General features: G+C 39.6%; 1 protein-coding gene across 2 annotated transcripts in view; it reads right to left on the bottom strand.

Annotated features, from left to right (window-relative positions):
• Positions 1–489: 489 nt before the first annotated feature.
• XPO5 (exportin 5) overlaps positions 490–23,592 on the bottom strand; it is a 56,697-nt gene continuing 33,594 nt past the window's right edge. For both annotated transcript variants that reach the window (XM_069065885.1, XM_069065886.1), the window contains 17 exons: positions 22,573–22,614; positions 21,549–21,638; positions 19,847–20,046; positions 18,893–18,992; positions 17,605–17,786; positions 12,680–12,780; positions 7,566–7,662; positions 6,828–6,963; positions 5,797–5,895; positions 4,155–4,201; positions 3,621–3,718; positions 2,773–2,868; positions 2,253–2,335; positions 1,949–2,056; positions 1,489–1,626; positions 1,181–1,345; positions 490–922 (listed from right to left, as the gene is read on the bottom strand). In XM_069065885.1, coding sequence (XP_068921986.1) covers positions 785–922; positions 1,181–1,345; positions 1,489–1,626; positions 1,949–2,056; positions 2,253–2,335; positions 2,773–2,868; positions 3,621–3,718; positions 4,155–4,201; positions 5,797–5,895; positions 6,828–6,963; positions 7,566–7,662; positions 12,680–12,780; positions 17,605–17,786; positions 18,893–18,992; positions 19,847–20,046; positions 21,549–21,638; positions 22,573–22,614 — 1,920 coding nt within the window. In that variant the 3' untranslated portion in view covers positions 490–784. The remainder of the gene's footprint in view (positions 923–1,180; positions 1,346–1,488; positions 1,627–1,948; positions 2,057–2,252; positions 2,336–2,772; positions 2,869–3,620; positions 3,719–4,154; positions 4,202–5,796; positions 5,896–6,827; positions 6,964–7,565; positions 7,663–12,679; positions 12,781–17,604; positions 17,787–18,892; positions 18,993–19,846; positions 20,047–21,548; positions 21,639–22,572; positions 22,615–23,592) is intronic.

Here is a 23,592-nt window from a genome sequence, read left to right as displayed (position 1 = left end):
ATAACCTTGGATGCCCATAAAGCACCTGAGTATCAAGTGAAATGGATCGTGGCTATTGCTCTGAGGGAATGACACCTAGGAGTCATTAGTAATGAGCAGTAGATGTCATCTTCTCATTAGTGATGAGAAGGCTTCCCTGGCACAGGGAAGCCAAGGGGCCCTAAGGTGAGGATTTGGGTTTGGCCAGTCTCTGAAGGGATCGTGTTCTTGGCCATAGCCACTTGTAGACAGTCTCTACACCTCCTTAGCGTTTAAGATGCCATGTTTAAGATACTTCATTTGCCATCCTCCCAATCCAGCAACAAAATAGGCTTGCTTTTACATCTCCCCTTCCCCCAGCATGTGGGTTGAGATTGCCAAGAAGTCTGCCTGCAGTGCTAGGACTTGCTGAGTTTGGATGAAACAGACACCCCAATCCCATATTCTACATATGCAACAAGGAGGGTACCTGGAAAGGGAGAAGGGAAAAATGACAACAAGGAACTATAGTTCTGTTCATGGCTTCTCTTGAAAATGCTCAGATATGAAACTCTGAGTGGGTTAGGAGACATCTTGGGAGAACTAGACAATAACGAAAGTCCTAACTCCCTTGAAAATGACACAATGTAATTGTTTCTGGCCTCTTCTTGGAGCCAGTCATTGGCTCTCCATCTCCAAGCCTGGTTCTTTCTCCAGGTCAGCACTGGAAGAGGAGGCAGTGGAGATAAAGAGCTACAGGTTAGCTATGTGGGGGAAGGAGAAGAGATGACAATGAAGGCCCAGGAAAATTGTTCAGAAGGCCGTATCAGGGTTCAAAGATGGTGCTCAAGCATCCGTCCTCACTTTCCAGCACATCACATTCCAGCAATGGCTTTGGTTTTTTGAAGAGCGATGGAAGATTCTTAATGTGAACCTCCTTACGGAACTGTTCTCCCAGAGGTTTCTGTAAGAAACAAGCAAGGCTATGATGAAAACCTGAGCAGTGGGGCCTTCCTTCTCTGAAATGGAAAGCTCCATTCTTTTGTGTTTAGTGATGGACAACTCCTCTATACCTTGCTAAGACTAGCTGAAAGCTGCCCTTTTATGTCTGTGTCTTAATACCTAATGGTTTCAAGAACCAAGTAGGGTGAAAGAAAAGGAAATAGATTCTGTGCCATTCATAGGGCAATAATAAATAAGATGGTTCCAAGTTGAGGCCTACCCCAATACAGCCAGCAATGAGGCGTTTGAAGTGATCCTTTCTGCGCTTGTCAGTAATTTTCTGCAATGTTGGGTTTAGGAGCTTGCAGTCAAACTGGTCCAGAGATTCCTTCTGTATTTCTGGGATCTGTTCCATCACAGCTCTCACCTCCAAGTATCTGGGGCGCTGAAAGAGGGTCAGATCTACTGAGAAGGATAGGTTTGGGCATCCCTGGGCTTCTAAGAGGAGAGTAACTGGCAACATGCCAAGAATCTAAAGCATGACTAGAGAGGCACCAGGAACAAATTGGCCAATTCTAGTGTACCTACCAATGCCTCATATATCTGGAAGGCCAAGTGGACAAGTGCAGCCATACAGCCATCATGTTGCCCATGCATCTGCAAACCTTTTAGCACACTGGTGAAAAACCATGTTACTGCATCAGAGAGGAGTGTTCCGGAGAGTACCTGAGGAAACAAACTTTGTCAGTACCAAATTTTTCTCCTCAAACTTCCCACATATGCTAAGAAAATTACTTAGAAGCGACCAATTTGTCCAACATCATCATTTGACAGACAAGGAAAAAGGCCCAGAGAGACTGACTTCTTCAAGTAGGTAGTAAATGGGTATCAACTAACTTTGAATCTAGGATTCTGACTGTAAACTCAGTGCTCTTTCTACTCAACTTTGCTAAGTGCCCACCCTCCTTTTGACCAATAATCCTTTGGTGATTCTGTTCCTAAAGAATCCTCTCTTTAGAAGAACTGGGTGAGGAGATGGGAACTCTACTTGTTTAAGCAGAGGCCAGCAGAGCTGGGTGGTGGTCCTCTGGCAAGACAAGGTGTCCTTCCAGGCTAGGGAAGTGAAGGCTGTGATGAGCAATGCTGTACACACATCCTAAAGAAAGAAAAAAGAGCAAATAAGCTTTCCTGAGGAATTCTGTTTCTTTTCCTGTTCTATTAGGATTTGAAAGCTTTTTGACAGATGGGAGTGAATATGTAGGGCAATCCCATGAACTGATTTCATTTTGTAAAAAGAACAATGAATGATGATGAGACAGAACATACTACCATTACTTCTGTCATTCACTTACCTCATGCTTCATTAGACATTTGCCCAGATCTGTGAGCTCGGCCATGGCTGAGGGGGCCACCTCTGTGCAAACCATCTCTTCATCTGAGCAAAAGGCAAAGCAGTTATTAGTTCCACCTTTAACATCTTGTTCTAGAGTAAACCAGTAGGTAAAAGCATGTCTAGACAATTAAGAGACACCAATCTAAAGTGTGCCTGGATCCTCCACCACTAATCTGACTTGGGTACAGCACCCCTTCTTTCCCTAGCAGGCAACAGCACTAACTGCTGTAACATAGTCTATTTGGAGTCAGAAGAAAGAGCTTGATGGAGATTCCTTTGAAAGATGTCAGTTTGTTCTCTAGTGGAAGAGAACTGTATTGAACAGTAAGCTTCAAATGTTGGGAAAACTTTATGTGTGGCCAGATCTATGACATAAGAGCCTACCATTAAGTTGCTAGAAAGACATCACAAATCTTAATAGATACTGCTATGGCATAAAGGTCAAAAAGAAAGAGCTAAGAAATAAATTTCTCACTCACCCTCTCCATCAGCTGGGGTGTTGGTATTGGCGGCAGCAGCGGCGGTGTTGGTAGTAGTATTGTGTTCAGCACCTTTCTTTGAAACACAGCAAACGGCTGTAGAGAAAAACTGGGTTATTACAGGAAAAAGGGGTTATACCATAAAAGCACAGCCCCTCTGGGAGAAAAAAGGTCCTGTCTAATGCTGCTGTGAGACTATGGCATAGGGCAGGAGAGGGGCATGCAGTATATTGTTTAAATGTAAAATCAATTTTGATGGGTGTGACTGGTAAACAATTTTCTGGCCTGATAAATTTAAGGCTGTGTTACAATATCTCTTCCCAAATTTAAAGCTTTGGAGGAAATCTCAAGGCTCTTCTGAAAATGAATGACCTAGAGAGTTCAGTTTTCCTTGCCTTTTAGGTAGGAATCGACTCAAAAAAATTTTCCAGAGAGATTATACCATTTTCCTTGCTCACGTCCTTGAGGTTTTCCTGACCATGACAAATTCCTCTCTATTGTTTAACGCAAATTCAAACTCTTCCAGCTCTATTCATCTCTTATGCTGTCTTCAGTGGAATAAGAGTAGTTTATCACATACATTACTGATCTGATGATCACTAAAACCCCCTCCCCCCCTAATCTTTTAATTTCAAATCAACCAGCACTTCCTGAGTATGTGCTTAATACTAACTACCCAGTAGGACTAGCTGGGTGAAGAGGTTGTGAGATAACAGGCGAGATAATTTACATCCGAAATAATGCAAAAGTAATGGGAAATCTGTACTTTGAAATGCCAACACTTAACCATAAGAATTAGGTCTTCCCTAAAATATTCTTTTTACTTTATTCTTTTACATGTTACTTACTGATCAGGTCCATAACTTCACGAGTAAGCAGCCTCACTAGTTGTTCTTCCAACATCTCTTGAGACTCTGGATTTTCATCTGCAGTTTCTTCTTCACCGCTGGAGAGAGCCAAAGGGTTAGATAACACTGGAGAAGTTGTTAGGGTGGGGAAAGGTTAGGAATCAGGTGGAAAGCAGACCCTCCCCACTGCAGAGTGGTTACTCATCACTTCATTCAATTCTGTTAATTACAGCAAAAGCTGGATAGGGCTCCAAATGATCCAGTACTAGACACACTACTCTGAAGGTCACTTTTGTGACTTTCATGTTGCCTCTGAAAAGTTATCCAAGGCATCAAAATCCCATTCACTTATGAGAGTCTAATCAGAATTTCAGCCTATTGGTCTTTTCCTTCCCACCTGGGCCATCTGAGCAAACACTGTATTATTCCCCAAGAATGGTTCCAATTCCACTGTTAGCTGTGATTGTTCTGGCTATCCCAGCGAGGGAAGCAGGGGTTCCTGTCCACTGAACTTTGGCCAGAAAGGTTTCTTACCACAGTAAACTCCTCTGGTTGATGACTTGCCACTTCTGGGAAAGCCTCTGGAAAACAGTAAGGGGATAAAAAGAAATAGTTGGAAATAATCTCCCACTTAAATAAGGGGTGAGGTAGAGAGACTAGAGCACTACCATTCATTTAAGCTCCCTAGAAAAATGCAGTCATTTGAAATAATCTCCCTTCTCAAGCTGTTGACCAGGAAAAAACAAAAACAAAACTATTTGCAACAAATGAATAATAAGGGTTTGATATCCGAGATATTAAGAGAACAAATGCAAATATGTAAGAAGAATAGCCATTCTTCCAAGGACAAATTTGATCAAATAATATGAATAAACAGTATTCAAAAGAATGACAAATTACTAACCATCATGTAAAATTTTGCTCCAAATTACTAATAGGAGAAATGCAAATCAAAACCAATTCTAAGGTTGTCCCAGAAAGTTGGCAAAAGTGACAAGAGATGAGAATGATCAATGTTGGGAGAGCTATGAAAAGGACAGGCACCGTAACACCTTATGAGGAGGAACTGTGACCTGCTCATGCCAGGAAGTGGTTTAGAATTGTGTGAGAAAGTGAACAAAACATCCATACCCTTTGGCCACAAGAACCCATTGCTAGGCTTATACCCTAAGGAGATCAAATGCTTCAAAGTATTTAAAGCAGCACTTTTTTTGTGGGAGCAGAAAACAAACTAGAAGCAAAGTAGATGCCTATTAACTGGGGAATGGCTAAACACATTATGAAAAATGAATGTAACATTTTTGTATCATAAGAGACCATAAATTATGAAGACTACAGAGAAGCATGGGAAGATGCTGATACAAGTGAAGTAAGCAGAACTAGAAAAATAACACACAATTACAAATGGAAAGAAAAGTGAAATAAAGTAAATGAAAAGAAAGTGAATTCTGTTTTTTTCTTTAAAAAAAAAATTCCTTGTACAAGGGATGGCTCTCTACAAAAGAGGGGCACATCTGGGAATGATCATGTAAAAATAGAAGATTTTTTAAAAAAAGATATGATTCTCACACTTCTTCTATTTCCATCGACCCAGACAGCCACACTTGAGGCTTCTAAGAGAGAACAGTGATGACAGGATAATAGCTTGGAAAACCACTGCTCAATAATCAGCAGTTTATAGGATTACTTCAATGGGAAGGGAACTTTATTTCTGAAGCCTTTAGACTACCAAGTATGTTATTATTATCCTCTCTGACAAGAGCCTTGAGAAGGACCGCTGGATTTAAGATTTTGCAAACAAAGCCTAGCACAGTATAGCCTTTTAGGATTCTTGGACTTGCTTACTGTCCTACCCACGGCATCCCCTCCCTTCGTATCAGCCCAATTATCAGGAGAAACCTAAGATACAGGAAAAGGTAGTTAGCTGCACCAGGATTCACATAGTAAATAGCAAGATTAAACATTCTAGGCTTCTTCTTAGTATCCTGAACTAGACTTTATTACTGGGCTATTGTTTAGTCTAGTAAAAAGAAAAGACGGTATGAGCAACCAAAGAAACTTTTGGCATAAATTCAGAGTCTAGAAGAACTTGAGGCTTTAAGGAATTAACCTGAACTCCTTAGCTGGATGGTTCAGGGCAGCGATTTTCAATTTCCTTTTGATAATGCCTTCTTACCATATGCAGATAGGTGAAGAGGGGTCCAAGGATAGGAGATACGAGGGCTTCATAATGCTCTGGAGGGCAGAATAGCACCAGAGGTTTCACAAAAACCCGTTAAGAAGGTTGGTTAAGGACACTATAACGTTCAAGGCACAGGCACACCCCTCATTCCAAATGCATACCTCTCCTATAATCTGAGGCAGCCAGACGGCAGATCATAATGATGTTCAGAAAGTATGCTAATGGTTTTAAAGATGCCAAGGCCACGGTCTGGTATTAGGTAAAACCCGTGGATTGTCTCTTTCCTTAGCATGCTAAGCTGTATGCCTGCTTAATCCCATTACATTTCCAGGTTGTATTCTCTTCCAGAATGCTCATATTTACAAGAGCCAAATTTCATACACTGAGAAAAAGGGGAAAGCATTATTTTTCCAATCAAGTTTTGCTTCCTTTCTCCATTGGTTCACAATTCTGAGGGAAAAAAAGATGCTAGTATTAAAAATAGAAAGTACCTGGATTGCAGGACAATTTAGAGCTGGAAAGGTTCCTATTTAACCCAATCTTTCTTTTTATAGATGAGGAAACAGGCCCATGCAGGTCAAGTATCTTGCTCAAGGACAGTTATTAAATAGAGAGGGGACTCGTACCCCAGTCTTAATTCCTGAACCCAGAGCTGTCTCATCATATCATTCTGCCTCTCAATAAAAGGTAACTACGCCAATATGAAGTTGCTTTTCCACAGAAGCAGCACATGGACAACTATAGAACAATTAGGCAATCTGAGTCAAAATAAAAAATTTGAAGGAAAAGGCCTAATCCTAAGAGACTGAACAAGATTTTCTTAAGACTTGCTAGTCACATTCCAATTATATAAGAAACAGCTTTCGAGAATTCCTATGTCTCTTCTGTAATTTTCTTTTCCTGCTTTTAGGTTTCAATTCATTGTACTTTAGTGAAGTTTTCATGAACCCAGATAATTACACCCCTCAGTCTACGAGGATTATTTCTTATTTTCCAACTCTTTTGTCAGATTCCAAAAGGATATGAAGCATGGGTCGGAGTCGGTAGTCAGGAATGCTGTTCAAGTTGACAAAGGCAGAATTAAGAAGCTGGGTGGCAAGATCTTCAACAGTGTAGAAGTCTTGCTGCATAGAAGAGCCTGCTTTCCCTAAGATATGGAAACTACAGGAGAAAATCATCAGCAAATTCAGTACCCACCAATGCCAGTTCTTAATACCCAAGAAACTAAAAAAATGTCATATGCTTCTGCTTGCTTGATCAATTATCTATTTCAATAAATTTCTGAGTCAAGGGTTAACTGCCTTCCAATTCCCTATTAATTAAAATGCAATGACTTTATAATGAAAATTGTCTCTGGAGAGTTAGTTGTCAGTTGGTTATAGCACGTTGCTCTTCAGGCTAAGCTTGTAGGGTAAAAAGTTTACCCTTGAACTCTATTTAGCCAGCTTATTTCCAGGTATGTCACTTATCCCAAGGGGAAATATAGGAGAATGTGGATGATTCAGGGCAAATATGCCCCCAATAATGGAAAAGGAATAAGCATGAGATTTCATAAGGAAATCATAAAGCCAGAACCAGAAGTTCAATCTGTTGATTATGCCATTGGTCTTTAGCAAGAGAATATCTGGTTTTATACTGCCTCATCCCCCTGGTACCCAAAGGAACATGGATTAAATACCAACCATCAGGGAGTCTAACACTAATGCACTTATGAAAGGGAACAGTAAGAAACAGAATATAGAGAGGTAATAGCAACCTCTTACCAGTTCTCATAAAGAGTACAAAAGAAACCCTGCATTCGTTCCAAGACTGTTTTGTAGACAGGAGAGTCATAGAGTTCTAGGAGAGGCTGAGGAAGTCCTGGAGGGGGGAAGAAGATTTAGTTTTAGCTTTTTTTTTTTGAATGAGACAAAATATGCCTTCTCACCCTTCCACTCCCAACTGAGAACATGGAAAACAAAACAAAAGGAAACAAAAATTATAAGCATATAGTCAATCAAAACAACTTTCCACACTGGTCCAGTCCTAAAAAGCACTTGTCTCATTCTGTTTTCTGAGTCCTTCAACCTCTCTTTAGAAGGTGGGTGGCATGTTTCCTCAACAGTTCTCTGGAATCATGGTTGGTCTCATTATACTGAAAGGAGTTCAACATAATAGCATTCCATTCCATTTATATACCATAACTTGTTCATCCATCTCACAATTTATGGTTACTTTCTTGCAATCTCATTCTTTGCTACCTCAAATCACTATAAATATTTTTTGTACATCATTAGACTTTGTTTTGCTAACCCTCCCACAATCAACCCCCCTAATTCCCCCTTTCCCTCTGACCAGTTAAGATGGGGGTGAGGTTCAAGTGTCAACTGCTCCCCCTCTACCCTCCTTCCTTCTTGCTTTACACATGTCTACTTCTACATTCTGATTACATAAGATAATTTTCCTAACTGTCCTTTTCTTTCCCTCTAGCTCAGTATATTCCTTGCTCTCTTTTCTTGTTCTTTTCATAAGATCACCAAGACATAACAGAACCACTCCTGGGTCTTGTCTAATTGGACTCCCTCTATGAACCCTGATGATGACAGGGTTCAGATACATGCACTACCTCCCCATATTTGAATGTAAGCAGCTTATTCTAGTTTAATCCCTTATCATTGATTATTCATGATTACTTTTAAGATTTCTCAGCACTCCTGTGTTTGGATTGCAAAGTTTCTAATGCATCAGAAATGTATGGAAGTCCTCTATTTCATTAAAGGTCCATTTCCTCCCTGAAGCGTTATCCTCAGTTTTGCTGAGTAAGTTATTTTTGGCTGTGAGCTCATAGTTCCTTCACCTGGAACATTATATTCCAAGTTCTCTGCTGCTTTATAGTGGTGGCTGCTCCCAACTGTGGCTTCTTAGTGCTTGAATTCTATCTTTCTGGCTGTTTGTGATATTTTCCCTTTGTCCTGGAAATTCTGGATTTTGGCTAATGTTCCTGGGAATTTTCATTTTGGGTTCTCTTTTAGGAGGTGGCTGGTAAATTCTATTTCTACTTTAATATTTCTCCTTGCCTCATGACAACACTGGTTTCTATTTGGTCTGTTCAAATTTTCAAGGAGTTTGTTGCTCGGACAAGGTTTTGTACCTCTTGTGCCAAACTGTTTACATCTTTTCCAATTGTTTCTTCCATAGCCCTCATTTCTTTTCTAATATTTTCCTCAAAGACTCGCAATTCATTTATAAATTTTTTTTACCTTCCTTTTTTAAAACTCATTTCATCTTTTTCTGAAATTTGTTTAGTTTATACCCAAAATGTTTTTTTCTAAGGCTTTACTTGTAGAAGTTTTTGAGTCATTCTCTTTTGTTTTTAGCATCCCTGCCACCATAATAGTTCCTTATGTGGGTTTTTTTTTTGTTTGCCCATTCTTCCAGAATATGTCCTGATTTTGGACTTGATATCAAGGTTGGGTTCTGCAGAACTTCAAGAACATCTAGGCTGACCCTGTTACTACTTTGTTGAGATATTGAATATTGTGTTATTCTAGGATCTCTGGGCAAGTTTGGAGACCCTGAAGCTTTCAGTGATCTGATGTAGGGCAAAGTCTGATTTGCTGCCTCCCCTGGTTTGAACTCTGTAAAGTCTTGACCTGGGTTTAGGTCTGAAAAAAAGCAGAAGCTGCTGGACTCAGCCCATCAGCTAGATGGAAAACTCTGCTGCCTCAGAGTGACAGAATCATAGGTTCCTCTTTGGTTTGGAATTCCTGTTTTGATTATTCCTTTGCAGGCTGAGATACATACTGGAAATGAGACCCTGCTCTGCCCCGGGCTCTAAGTCATACTGCTGCTGTTGGCTTTCAAAGTTTCTCCTTTCTTTGTACAACAACCAGGGCTCTGTGCTCTTTGCATGCCCCCTTCTCACTCCGTCCTGGATCTGTGACCCAGAACTGTTAAATGAGGGACAAAGCTTCCAGTTTAACACTTGTTCCTGCTGTAGCACTCTGATGTGGGTCTAGGGGTCCCAATGTATTCGTTTGAGGCCTCTTTTTGGGCTGGTACATCCCTGCCTTTCCCTGGGGGCTGGAGTGTTCTGCTGTTGGGGCTCTTGCCCCCACTCTGTTCCCAGTGTCTGTAGACCTCTCTGTCTTCCTATGTTGACTTGGGTCGGAAAAGGGACTCACTATGACTTTTTCTGTCTTTCTCCATCAGGATTAGGCTTGGTACATCTTATAGATTTGTCTGGAGTTGCAGATGGGAGCTTAGCTGCATTGCTTCCTTCTACTCTGTCATCGTGGCTTGCCTCAGGAAGAAGACTGTTCAGGTACACATTGTTCTACCACTAACTACCTGAAATTGACAGTGCACAATGAAGTGCTCTGGGCTGAGGATTTAGATTCTCATGGGGCTAGCCAAACCTTCAAACTGCTTTGAAACTTAAATAGTTTCTTTGAAGACCTGGGAGAGATGTGAAGAAATGTCCCAGCCACTTACACTGGTTAGTAACATACCTCTCCCACAGCACTCAGGACCACCAAAACCTTGATTGTTTGATGCTCTATTTAACTTGGAATAAAATGTCCCAAAGTTCACATTTTATTTCTGCCCTAATGGAGCTCTCACTGAAATGGATAATGGCAAATTGTTCATCATGTAGGGATATTTAAACTTACTAAAACATTTTAAAGGCACATTTGTGTTTAATGATAAAGGGTATGGTTCCTTTAATGGTGCCAGTTCACATTAGAAGATTTGCTAGTAGATAGAAGTGACTGTATTAATATTATCAGCAACTCCTGGGGAAAACTAAAAAAATCAAGCAAAATGGAAACAAACATCCATTTCAGTGGATAAAGAAAAGGTTTTTACTGATATATTCTGATATATAGCTCTCTCTTCAGGGTTCTTCATGATGGGGAAGATTCTAAGATAAGGGTATTGAAAAGGCAATTCTGGCTACTAATGGGTAACACTGGATAGGCAAAACTAATACTTTTCCCCTTGAACAGCTTGACTAGTTTAGCCTTACCCACTGTTTTTTCCAACACATCTTATGTTGCCTGGTAGAGCTGAGCATGCTTTGTAATCAAACCTGGGAAAGGTTTTGGGTATACTAAGATCCTGTATTATTTAAAAAAAAATTTCAAATCAAATCCAGGATTAGTGAGAACAGTACATTTGAATTTCTTTGAAAAAAAATTTACTCCAAATACCTGTATTTCAATTCAGTCAAGGATCAAACAATAAAGACGTAAGTTTCTGCCCTGAGGAGTACATAGCAGTTACCAAAAAGGCAATGATACTCAGTTTCACTACTCAGCACCTCAAGGATGAGGAAACCAACATATTTTCAGTCATCTTTGAGTAATTCATTTTCAACTAGATTAACTCATAAACTGAGAGGCTATTGTAGGACCTTGTCCTGAAAAATTAATACAACTTGTAACTCAATCACGTGCTATTCAGCTTGGATAGTCCACTTGGTCTAACGGACTGCTTAGACTTTGTTTATCTTGTATTTCCTAGTGTCCCTTCAACATCCAGGTTTTTAGTGAAACTTATCTGTAGCTAGACACCAAAGTAAGTGCTTGTGGGTATCTTAAAGAAAAACTTGCTATAAAAGTATTAAGTATACTGCTGGTCAAATAAGTTCAAATACTGAGAGATATTTTACATAAATACTTCATATGTTTATAAACTTAGTAACAGATTGTATCATCACTTATATACTAATGTATTTTAAAATTATTTTCTATTTATACAAAAGCAAACTAATTTTTTAGTCTAAACAGTCTAGAGATTAAGCATCTTTTCTTATGTGTGGCATACTCTTGTTACCTGGTGGCAGAATACCAAAATCACAGGAGTAGGAAGGGGAAAACTGGATCTTCTTAAGGTTAAATTTGTAATACATAAGAGATGAAGTGATAGTATATATTGATTGATCAATATACTACCCAGATAGCCTGTGATAGATGTGGGATGAGAGCTGTGCTGTATTTAGTACAATCCCCATTTTACAGATGAGAAAATTGACTCTCAGGTTAAACAGTAACAGTACCACCAACTGATAATTACATAGAACTTTTGAGTTTGCAAAGCAAATGTTATTTCATCTTACCCTCACAATAACTGCAAGTTGGGCACTATAGGTATTATTAGCTCCATTTTAAAGATATGGAAACTGAGGAACATTTTCTACCACTGCTTTGGACTTCTTCAGACCTCCTTCATCCTGCCTTCCTTCCACAGGAAACTCACCACTGGGAAATCTCATGTTGCCAGATTGAATCTGCCTGGTACTCCCATCTCATTGTTAAGTACCTTCTGCCTCTCTGACCCTATAACTGGAGGACAGGGCCATGGCTCCAGAGCCTCTATTTAAGAAGGGCGATCAGAACAGTCTTCTCCTCATTTCCTATCAGCTATTCTGCTTCTGGACTTCACCAGAACTCTCCATCAAGTTCCTGTACAGGTACCTTAACCTCCCTCTCCCCCAACTTCTCACCTGCCTTTTGTGCACTGCTATCCTTTATTAGACTCTTAGCTACTTGAGGGGAGAGTTTTTATGTGTCTCTGTTTTTATTTGTATCTCCAGTGTATAGCATACTGCTTGGCAGGCAGGTATTTAACCAGTATTTATTGACTACTGACCAGAAACAGAGATATTAAGTAACTTGTTAGGGTCATAGAACTAAAAAATATCAGAGGCATAATTTGAACCTAGTGGGGCTCCAAGTCTAATATTCTTTTTATGACAATATACCATGTAGGTATATCAAGAGCATAGTAGGATGTTAGTGCTGCAGGAACCAGACACACCAATTCCCAGAAATTCTTAAAGTAGGGGAGAAGAGATTGGGAAAGCTGAACTTAGAGGAAACAAAAAGTTTCTTACCCAAGATAGCATTCTTTTCTACTTCAAGCATATCCAAAGCCTTTGAGAAATTATCTCCCAGTTTAGCCAGTACCTCTGGTGTATACAAAGTATTGTGGGTTCTGAAAGAGAGAAATTGCTTTATATACATATGTTTCTCCCAAACTGACATGGAAGAGGGAAGATAACAGAGTAGAGAGATTGCTTTGTGCTAGGCATCAGCCTTCTCTTCCCAAACTGGTATGCTGATGGAGATGTTCTTATGACTTCTCTAAATAGGGGACAGGAAAGAGGGCACAAAGCAACCTGAGAGTTCTTCAGGAAAAGGGTTCAAAATGGAAGCCTGGAACTTTGCCAAAGAGTATAAACATGAAATGTGGAACCAAGGAGAAGAAAGGTAGCCGTTAACCTAAAAAACATTCCAGCAGGGCAACCTCAGCATCAGAGCTGGGAGATGACATTTTCTTGAACCTAAAGCAGTCCTGTTCTGGCTACTCAAGAGATCTAGGTAGGCTAATAAATATCCTAGAACCAGGAAGAAAAGAAGTAAAAGAGAGGAATTGTCCAACTTCTTCACGTCTTACACCTTCACTCCAACAAGTGGAGGTTGTCCTAACATCACTAGAGGCAAGTGCCAGTATCCCTTGTTGCAACAATCACAAACAATTGTGCTTTGTTTGTTACTAGAAACATCAAGCTGTATTGTAGGTCCAGTCTCTCCTTTAGCCCAATGGAAGATACATTTTTCCATACTCTGACGCAAATTTCATTGTATCATATGGTGGTTTCGTTCAGCATCTGACATTATAGCCACATTATACTCTACAAAACCTTAATGTCAACCCAAATCAGAACTGAACACCAAATGGGTAGCACACACTACAAAACCCCATTCTCATGCTGGCCTAAATAGGCTTTTCATTCAGGTAAGTCACAAAAGTCTCCAATGGTACCAGTTTTTACTGATGCAAATTCTTACTTACGTAGAGGAGTTTGATCTTAAGACAACTGGCACCTTAGAACTGAGGAGAATCCACCCATTTCAACAAGGGAAATTTTGTTGCTAATGTGAGACAAGATACAAATACCATTCCCATTTGAACTTTTTGGGCAGAAAGAATCTGAATTATCAATGTCAAAAACCATCTGCCGGAGTCCTAAATAAACAGGGAAAGAAGCAAGATGCTGCCAATTTTTGTCGACAAAGAAACTGGTTGTCAGTAAATAATGTAAAAAGATCGCACGCTATTGTCTCCAGTTCCAGTCTTCTTTACAAAAATATCATAGCCACTCTTTCTCCCTTTACTTGTTTTTCCCAAAACAGAGCTGTGAAGTACAAAGAGGGAAGATCTACAAAGACAGATTTGAAAAGTTATAAATCTTGTTAAATCTATCATTTTCCTTCCCTCACTAAACGATTTTCTATTGAATAATATTCTCAGATTCTAAGGGTTGAAGAAAAAGCCAGAGATGGAGAGTCAAGACAGAAAAAGTCTTCTTAAGAGTTTCATCAGGCAAACTACTACACATTGTCTTATGCTGGTTTGGCAGGATAACTGATTCTTGAAATGGGAAGCCAAAAAGGCAGTTTTTGCTCATAATCAATGCCAGCCACAAGTATCTACCCTGGAACCACTTAACAGAAGCCCAATGGTGGGTTAGAAACTACTAAACATCAAGAAAACTCCACTGAGTTAATAATAAGAGGAAGTCCATGTAGAAAATAGTTTAGTGGCTCTTCTCAGAGAAAGTGGTCCAAGAGAGGTGTACAGAGTAGAGTTCAGATTCAAAGTCCGAGCAAAGTTCCCTGTGGAACAAAAGATACTCAGCCCATGTTTCGGAAATTTATCCACTCAGAGTAAATGGCTTTTTCGATAGAGAGCCAAATCCTCGACCCAGCTTACCAGGAATCAACCCCAACAGCCTAGGATAGTGAGCTATAAACACTGAGGGGGGCAGTGGAGTGGAGAAACAGGACAGGAATACACAATATTTCTCCTGGGATTGGGCCTGCACTAAGGTCCTCCCAAAGGCCTTTTCCCCACACCAAAATGACTTACCTCAGCAGATACTGGCTTTTTTTTAATAACCAAGGAACCCTGACTAGAAAGCTGTTCTGACCTGCCTTCCACAGCTTCCCTTCCTTTCCATGGCATATCAAAAGCATCACACAGCAATCCATGGAGATGAGGGAGCACAAGCACTTGCTCTTGAAAAGTCAGTGCAATTTGCCATCTTTTTTTTTCTTCTGAATTACTTATTCTCTTTTCTGCTTCCACCTACATGTGGTTACTTCAGGAAAATGTGCTGCTGCATGCTTTCTGACAATATCAGTTCTTGATTAAGACCCAAAGATGCTAGGGACAGAGGTTTTTGGTTCTTATCCTCAAATTACATGTAATTACCATCCCCAGATGAGTCGACTTCAGGAAGTGTAAAGATTATTTCACTAAGGTGGCAAATGTTACTAAAGCTATAAGGACCCTCGAGTCCTTCTATCACTCTCTTTGCCTCTGCCTATCCAATAATTTTTATGGCTAATGATGGTGGCACTATCATTTCTACCTTTTTCACTAAAGTGCAATTACCCCAGGATTTTATCAACACAATGCTCAAGGTCTCATAAATGGTCTTCTAAGTTAGGGCAATGAGCACACCATTCACTTATATGAATTTTGACCCCACCTTTTGCTGAATGCTTACCATGGTGTCCAGAAAACAAGGAGGCACACTAAAAGATAGTCTTGTAATGAAGTTTCTGGCTTATCAAAACAATTTTATCACCACGGTGCTAACACTATTTGTTATCAAATTCTCTTCCCATCCGTAGCTACATATCTGTAACAAAGCACCTTCAAGCATAAATTTAAATTAAACCGAAATGATAAAAGTATGACTTTGGAGGACAAGAAAGTTCTGTGTGAAAAGTTGTCTCCCCAACTTTTACTATCCTTAACCAACTCACAAACCAGTCAACTAATTTGTTTCACCCTGGATTCCAAACAACCAACATAATAATAGAACATTTTTTTCTACAGAGCCTAATGCCAACCATCATCTCCTTTCCTGAACAGACAAACTTAGAAGCAGGAGATATTGTCAATATCTTGGTTATTTACCTTTATCAAAATCAAAACCTGGTCTGTTTAAAAAAACAAACAAACAAACAAACTGCCATTCTTGGCCCTCCTGAGGAAGAGAAAATTGCTAAATCAACATTTAATAAAGTACCTATTCATGTTAGAATTTTGGAGTTTCTAATAACACAGGAATCTGAGAATATCAAGGTGATGTTCTGCAGCAACCTTGTATGCTTCCTTATTTAATTGATTTCAACATTCACAGTTTGGGTTCTACCCACTAAACAGTACTGCTTTGCTTGCTTACTCTTATCCAAATTTTTGGGTTCCCCAGAAGTCTAGTAACAGGAAGACAGAAGAAGGGAATGACAGACTACTCTATGTCCTTGTTGCTCTGTGAATTTATCACTCTATCAAACGTCACTGTGCCATGACAAATGAATCTTTTATTTGTAAGGACAACAAGATGGCAATACATCCCTCCAACCTCAGTCCTGTGGCCCAATTCACAACCAACATTTCCTGTAGAATAACTTCTCTAGAAATCAAGACAACACACATCAAGATAACAACCCCCTACCTCTAACAGGTAACTGGATAGCTGACAAAGAATCCTTAACACTGCTCTTCTAGACAAGATGAATTTGGGAGACCAAATGGACTACCTGAGATACAAGCATTTTGGATTGCCTAAGTTCTGATGTGTTGGTCAGCAAAGAAACAAATGGGGTTGGTGCTTAGTCCCAAATTTCCAATATGGACAATACTAAAAGAAATAAGTAGATGCTCAAATTCAACTGTGGACAATCGGGAACTAACTGGATTCCACTTCTCCCCTTGAAAAACTTCATTGTGACAGTTGCCCCAAATCTAGGAATTACATGATACTTGCCATTTCCAAGCACACTTATTTATGGCACATCTCTTTCCACTTGCTTCATAGATTAAATCATGGAGAGTGGTGTAGAGGGTAGTCACAAAACCTTTGATGCCTAATGCTTACTGCCTATGTGACTTGGCATTTAAGCTCTCAGTGCCCCAGACAACTTTCTAATACTTAGTTTTGAGGCAGGTACCAAGTTGCATTAATAAAGGGAGTTTAAACACTGGAAACACACTACATAGATAACATCACAGGTTCAACTCAGTCTCCTCCTCCTTCCCTCCAGATCTCAGAAATGAGGTAGAAAATATAAATATCTCCATCAAGTGTCAACTTTCTTCTTTTCAGCTCACAGACAACAGATAGGTTTGGTACACTTGTAGTCACAGTAACTGTTATAGTCAATTCATATGATTTTCATTTAGAGAACCACAATGACAAAGCACAGACTGCTCAGGTGAGCAGATACTTTAATGTGCTTCATTTATGTTTATGTCAAATGCCGCTCAAGATGAAAGGAGGAGGGGCGGCCAGGTGGCTCAGCCAGTAAGAGCACCGGCTCCAGTGTCGGGATGACCTGGGGATCAAATCTGGGCTCAGATACTTAGCGCCACACCCAGAAATAACTGGCCATGTAACCTTGAGCAAGTTACTTAACCCCGATTGCTTGAAAAAAAAAAATGAAAGGAGGAATCAGGGTTGAGGAGGAGTAAAGAGAATAGCCATTTTGGAAGAAGCAGTATAGATTTCTTTTTACTCAACATCAAAACCAGGTCAAGTAAGAAATGATGCAGTTCTTTTCATCAGGATTTTACAAGTTCTGGGGTTACTTTAGGAAAATGAAAATGTCAACCAAAAAAATCAGACTAGAACCAATCTAGGTGCCAGGACACAATCCCATTGATTTCAGTGAGAGAACACATACTAAGGCCATGCAAATAAATAAGCTTTAAATCAGAAAATGACCTATCAGATTGACCCACCTTATAAGAGCGAGCAAATTGTCGAGAAGTTTCAGGACCTGTTCGGTGCAAGGGTTACGAAAGATGGGATTGCCACTTGGAGTATAGCCAACCACAAATCCTCCAGCCTTAGCCTCTTCCAGGTCTGTGGGCCATCGAGCTCGTTTCACAACGCCCAGAATGGTGTACACACAAAAACTTATCTATAGCAAAAAGAAAACAGAGATAAATAGAAGGCGAAAAATGAACAGAAATAAATCTTCTTAGTAAAGGCTTATTTAGTGCTTTGGCAAAAGCAGTATGAGGCCAGCGAGAAGGTGAAGATGACCCCTCCACTTGCTCACTGGACCTTGTTCTCTTTAAGCCAGCAAAGCCCAAGGGGAGTCCTCCAGCCGCCCCTCTCCGGGCCGGTGGTAGCCTCTGGAAACCTGTTTACAAGCTTCCCCACCATGAGGATACCTTCCAGGGTATGCAACGACCCTTCCACAGGAGCTTATGACTGGAAGATGTCTTGGTGCTAGTCGTGCTGAGTCGAGTGTCTGCAGGATATGCTCTAAAAGGAAGTGTTTGGGTCACCACTATCTTGTCTCCCTGCAGCACAATGCTCCGAGGACTGACCGCAAACCTTGCTCCTGTAACAGGTCTGAAAGTGGATTAACATCTCCAGGGCGACCATTGTCCTACAATGGTGCTCAGTGGTTTAGAGTTTGTTTGGCTGTCATATGGCCAAATTATTAATCTTTTAAATGTCAATTCCTTCGATTCTACTCCAAGAATAAGAGTCAGTAGCTCATGCAACATTAGGGGAGGGAAGAAAATTCCCATCACGGTACATTCCACGTCTCCAACCCACATAGACTCACTTGAAGTTCTTCTGAGTCTGATTCTGGTTTTCTAATTCCTTTCCTTGTATTCTCCTACACTATACCAATTCACCTTCCCCAGCAAACTGTTATGAAGACCTTTATATGGGGCTGAAACAAGGCTGGCTGGGAGACCAATGATTTTCTGTGACTCATTTTCCTCTGATTTATTTTCACGAAGCTTTCTATTTCAAATGTCATTTAGAACATTTTGAAGTTAAGTAATAATCAGCTAATCTACTGTGTGAACACAGCTATTAAAAAAGACTCATTTGAAAAGAAAGAAGCAGCTTAGAGCAGTAGTGGCAATATTTCTAGATCTCTTCCCAGAATGTCAATGGGAGAGGCCCAAGACTAGCAGGACTATGAGAATGGAGAACATATCACACAACCACACACAATCATCAGCAGAGAACTTGCTTTCCCAAAAAAGGCTTTTTACTTACTCGTGAACGATTTAGACCGTTGGCATCTTCCAAGCCTGGCTCACAGATTTTGTTATCAGCACCCACATAGGCAATAAAAGAATCAGCATCTGATAGCACTCTGAGATTTGGGCACAGAGGAGAGAGAATATTAGTCAGTATTTTCATAGCTCCAACCCAAATGGATGCAAAAAAATCTAGTTGCCAGGTTGTACTCCACATGATGTTGGGGATATACAAATATCAGTATTATCTTCCACAAGAAGAGGCTATGGTTGAACTTCCATCCTGACTGCAGTTAATGTGTTAATCGAAAATGATTCTTATCTACTCAATAAAAAAGATTTCCCAAGATAACAATCCCCCCCCCTCATTTTTTTTTGGTGATAACGGTAATACAAAAAAACTTGAGTTAAAAAAAAAGAAGAGGCTATGTTATTTTGCACTAAAGTTTGTTTCAATGGAGAGGAGTACAAATAGTTTAAATCGTTTTATTCTCATTTAATATGTACTCAGAAGGATCAAAAAAGGGGAACCTTCCTTTTGTGCCTATCTATGTGACTTCTACTTGTACTGACTCTCTTAGCTATTCACCCTGCTCAGCTACACTGTAAAATAAAAGCCCAAGAGAAACATCACAAACTTTAGCCTACCCTGTAGGCTAGCCCAGACTAGCCATGCACCACCCTGGTACTGACCATTATGCCCATGTATACGCATTGTGCTTCCTGGTGAACAAACTCTCCTGACTAACTACAAGTTATTTTCCAAGTTAATTACTTTAATAAAATATGCTGAATGTTACCACCCCAACCACACCTTCTTTTAAGCTCATTAAAATGATTCCAAAGACAGCTGTTACCTACATAGGCCAAAAAACTGCCTCCCTTCTCTTGTGTTTAAAGGCTTTTCCCCTTCAGTTTCCCTAATATCCTTATAAGATTCTGGGAGGATGTGAGATAGGATCAACTATACCTTTGCATCTCTTCAGAAAGCCAGAGGTTGGCAACTGGTGACATCAGCTCCTCCAGAAAAACTTTCTGCCGTTTGTAGTCCTTGAACTGATTGCTGATTAGGACCAGGGCTTCCATAAGGGCACACTTCTCCATTTGTGTCAGGAGTAGCTCATTGGAGAGCAGCTGCTTTACGTGATTATAAAGCATGTCAAAGTTGGGCTGCAGATTACAAAGAAAAGAACCAAGGCTGGTAGAGGTTTGTTTTTCTTTCTAATAAACTTTACTTCACGTAAAGTGTACACGTGTGTATAGGCCCCCTAGATTTCCCCTTGTATTCTGCACATACAAACAACACCCTATCATCTGTTATAAGGAAAAAAAATTGCAAAACTGATTAATACAATGTAAAAATGTGACATCATACACAATGTTCCACGCCCATGGCACCACTTTTCCTTCTGACAAACGAAAAACAAAGATAACTGGTACTGAAACTGTGCCTGACAACATATATAATATTTTCTCCTAGCATCACCCCCTTCCCTCGAGAGTGAAGAGGCGTGTTTCATTCATTCTCTGCTATAGGACCTTAGCTAATTTTTTCCTTGCATGGCTGAGATCTGCTCTCCATGAAGAAATCTTCAGATATCCAAAGAAAGGTACAAATACAGAGTTTAACCATGCTCTTAATAACTGTTTAAAAATCCTGGAAGGCCAGGTCTACAAGATAATCATCTCTGTAGTAGAATTTCTCACATTTTCTAGTTGAATCAACTGTGTTACCCAGGCAAAAACTTGTACTTTTCTATGCTATGTAATTGTGAAAACAGAGGGCAGTTACCGATCCCATCTGGGCTAATTTTTCTACACGAATCTTTTTAAAAGACCTCATAAATCATGGTGTTTGGTACACAATTCAGGAGGCAAATGCATGTTTTGTGTTCCTAGAAGATGTGTCAAGTTAATTTATAATGCTGAGGGGAGATTAATTTCTTATTAAGAATCTTATTTATTTAGACCAATGGTCCTCAAACTTTTTGGTCCTAGAATCTTTTTTTTTGGGAGGGGGGGAGGGCAATTGGGGTTAAGTGACTTGCCCAAGGTCACATGGCTAGTAAGTGTGTCAAGTGTCTGAGGCTGGATTTGAACTCAAGTCCTCCTGACTCCGGGGCCAGTGCTCTACTCACTGCACCACCCAGCCGTCCTGAAACCCTCAGTGCTAGAATCTTTTTATACTCTTAAAAATACTGAGGACTCTCCAAAGAGCTTTGTTTATGTGGGTTATCAATTGATATTTACTACATAAGGAATAAGAACCTCTTGGTATTATTATGAGAACTGTTTTGACTTTGTGATCCCCTGAAAGGGTTTTAGGGTTCCTCAGACTACAGTTTGAGAATCATTAATTTATCCCATTAGGTTGCATTCTGTGCCTTGTCTCTCTCAAGGTGAGGCTGTTTATACTTGGACACACTTGATAGCATTACCTATAAGAGCCTTAAATAGAAATGCAAAAAATGTGAAAATTTAAACTGAGAACTAAAGATAAGGAGAGAAGTTTTTCTATAGGGAATAAAAATATATTTGTATTTTTAACTATAGCAAACCAAATTTTAGAGTTTTTCTTTGAAGTGAGGTGTATTTAAGGCCATAGTTAAAAAATAATGAAATTAAGCTGAGGGCAGATTAGAACCACTTCTTGGCTTTGCTCCAAGTCTTACCAGCACAAGTTGAGGATAATCACGACACATTTTGATGATAGAAGAACATGCATGTCTTCTCACATTCCTCACAGCACGGGTCCTGGGGGCCTGAAAAGAAAAATTCAATAAATTAAAGGCCAAATTTAACTGGACAACCTCTATAGTTAACTATAGAGTTACATATAATTAAATATAATTACTTTAGGGGGAAAAACTCATATTCTACCTAAGTCAACGATATAATGGGATGAGGAATGGAAAATGTATGGAATTTGGAATTATAGGATCTAGGTTTAAATCTAAATTCTTCCACTTTCTACCTTTTATGATTCTAAGCAAATTACTTAACATTTGTAAGCCTCAGTTGTCTAATTTATAACACAAGGGGGGTGAACTATATAACCTCTAAGGTATCTCTCATTTCTAAAACCTATAGTTTCACTCATATTTGTGTGACTCTCTTTTTTTTTTTTTTTTAAAGCAATCGGGGTTAAGTAACTTGCTCAAGGTTACATGGCCAGTTATTTCTGGGTGTGGTGCTGAGCGTGTGAGCCCGGGATTCGATCTCCAGGTCTTCTCAACACTGGAGCCGGTGCTCTTACTTGCTGTGCTACCTGGCCGCCCCATATTTGTGTGACTCTTAAGCAATGTTTGCAATCAACATTAACCAAAAGAGACCCAAGACTACTGTGTATGATGCTCTAGATTACTTGTGAAAATATTTCAAAATCACTTTCTGATCTGTGTATTCCTAACCTAGACAAGGTATAATTGGGCATATAGTCCTCCATCAAAAAAGGAAATCAAAGAAGGTAGGAAATAACTGTCACTTGGACAGGCTGCCTGTGCTGATTTGGAGGTGAAAAACATGATACATGTAACCTGAGTACTGAGATGATTTTACCATTCTTATTTTTCTGTTATCTCTAAAAAAGATCTCTATAATCAGACAGAAGGAAATTACAACCGTCAATATGAGATGGGATAAATTAAGTGCAAGGTTTCAATATTTGGAAAATGAATAAAATTAATGCTCTCTTACCTTACTTTCCTCGATAATTTCAAAAGTGACAGAAGAAAATAGCTAAAGGGATGAAAGAAAACAATCATTTCTCAGTACCAGATATGTATCTCTGAAACAGAAGAGTTAATAGATTCCTAAACTGAATTCAGTATGTTCCTTCTGAAACTTGCTACCCTTTGAAACGGTATTATTATCTTCCTGGTCAGCTATCCTCGCTGTTCCTTCTTCTTTCCTATCCTTTCCACATCACCAAGTACTGTTAATTCCATCTCTCAGACATCTTTTATATCCAAACCTTCCTTATGATTTTCATGGTCACTACTTTCATTTATGACCTCCTTACAGTACACAGGGACTATTAGATCACTTTCCTAAGTGGTTCCTGCTCCACTTCACCCTCTAAACCAGAGGTATCAAACTCAGGGCCAGCAAAAATCCATAGCAAGACCTAAATCAGATTAAAATCTAACTGGGGAATGTTTAACAAAATAAATTAAAATACAATACAACATAGAAAATGTTAATTTATGGTTTTCTAAGTTAAGATGCAAGGATCCCTTTCTATTTAAATTTGATATCACTGCCCTAAACCCCCAGTTTAATCTTCCTAAAGCACAACTTTGACCACATCACTTTTGCTGAAAAATGCTAAATAGCTTCCCTTGCCTACCAAATAAAGTCCAAATTCTTTAGCCTGGCGTTCACTGTTTGTAATTTCTACATTAGCCAAACCGCTGTCTCCAAAGCCCTGTGTGCCCCTGTTCATAATTTTCCCAGTGCCTACTATTATCTCCCCATCCAGCCACTCCTACCTCTACTTATCTGATCTCTCAGCCAGAAGTAATCTCTCCCTTCCCATAAGCTTCCATTGTACCTTGTTTGTATCTTTTTTATGCACTTCTATTAGGTAAGGCTATTGGTGTAAATATTTTCTTTCTGTATCTAAATCCTTGAGGATGGGAACCATGCCTTGATCATTGTTGTCTCTCTGCTAGGCACTTCATAAATGTTTGTTGCATAAAAATTACAACCATTAGG

This window comes from Petaurus breviceps, unplaced genomic scaffold (genome assembly GCF_028583685.1).
Source record: "Petaurus breviceps papuanus isolate PSGF00001 unplaced genomic scaffold, PetGlider_PUasm1.0 90701, whole genome shotgun sequence".
NCBI lineage: Eukaryota > Metazoa > Chordata > Mammalia > Diprotodontia > Petauridae > Petaurus > Petaurus breviceps.
This window is presented reverse-complemented; position numbering and strand designations above follow the sequence as displayed.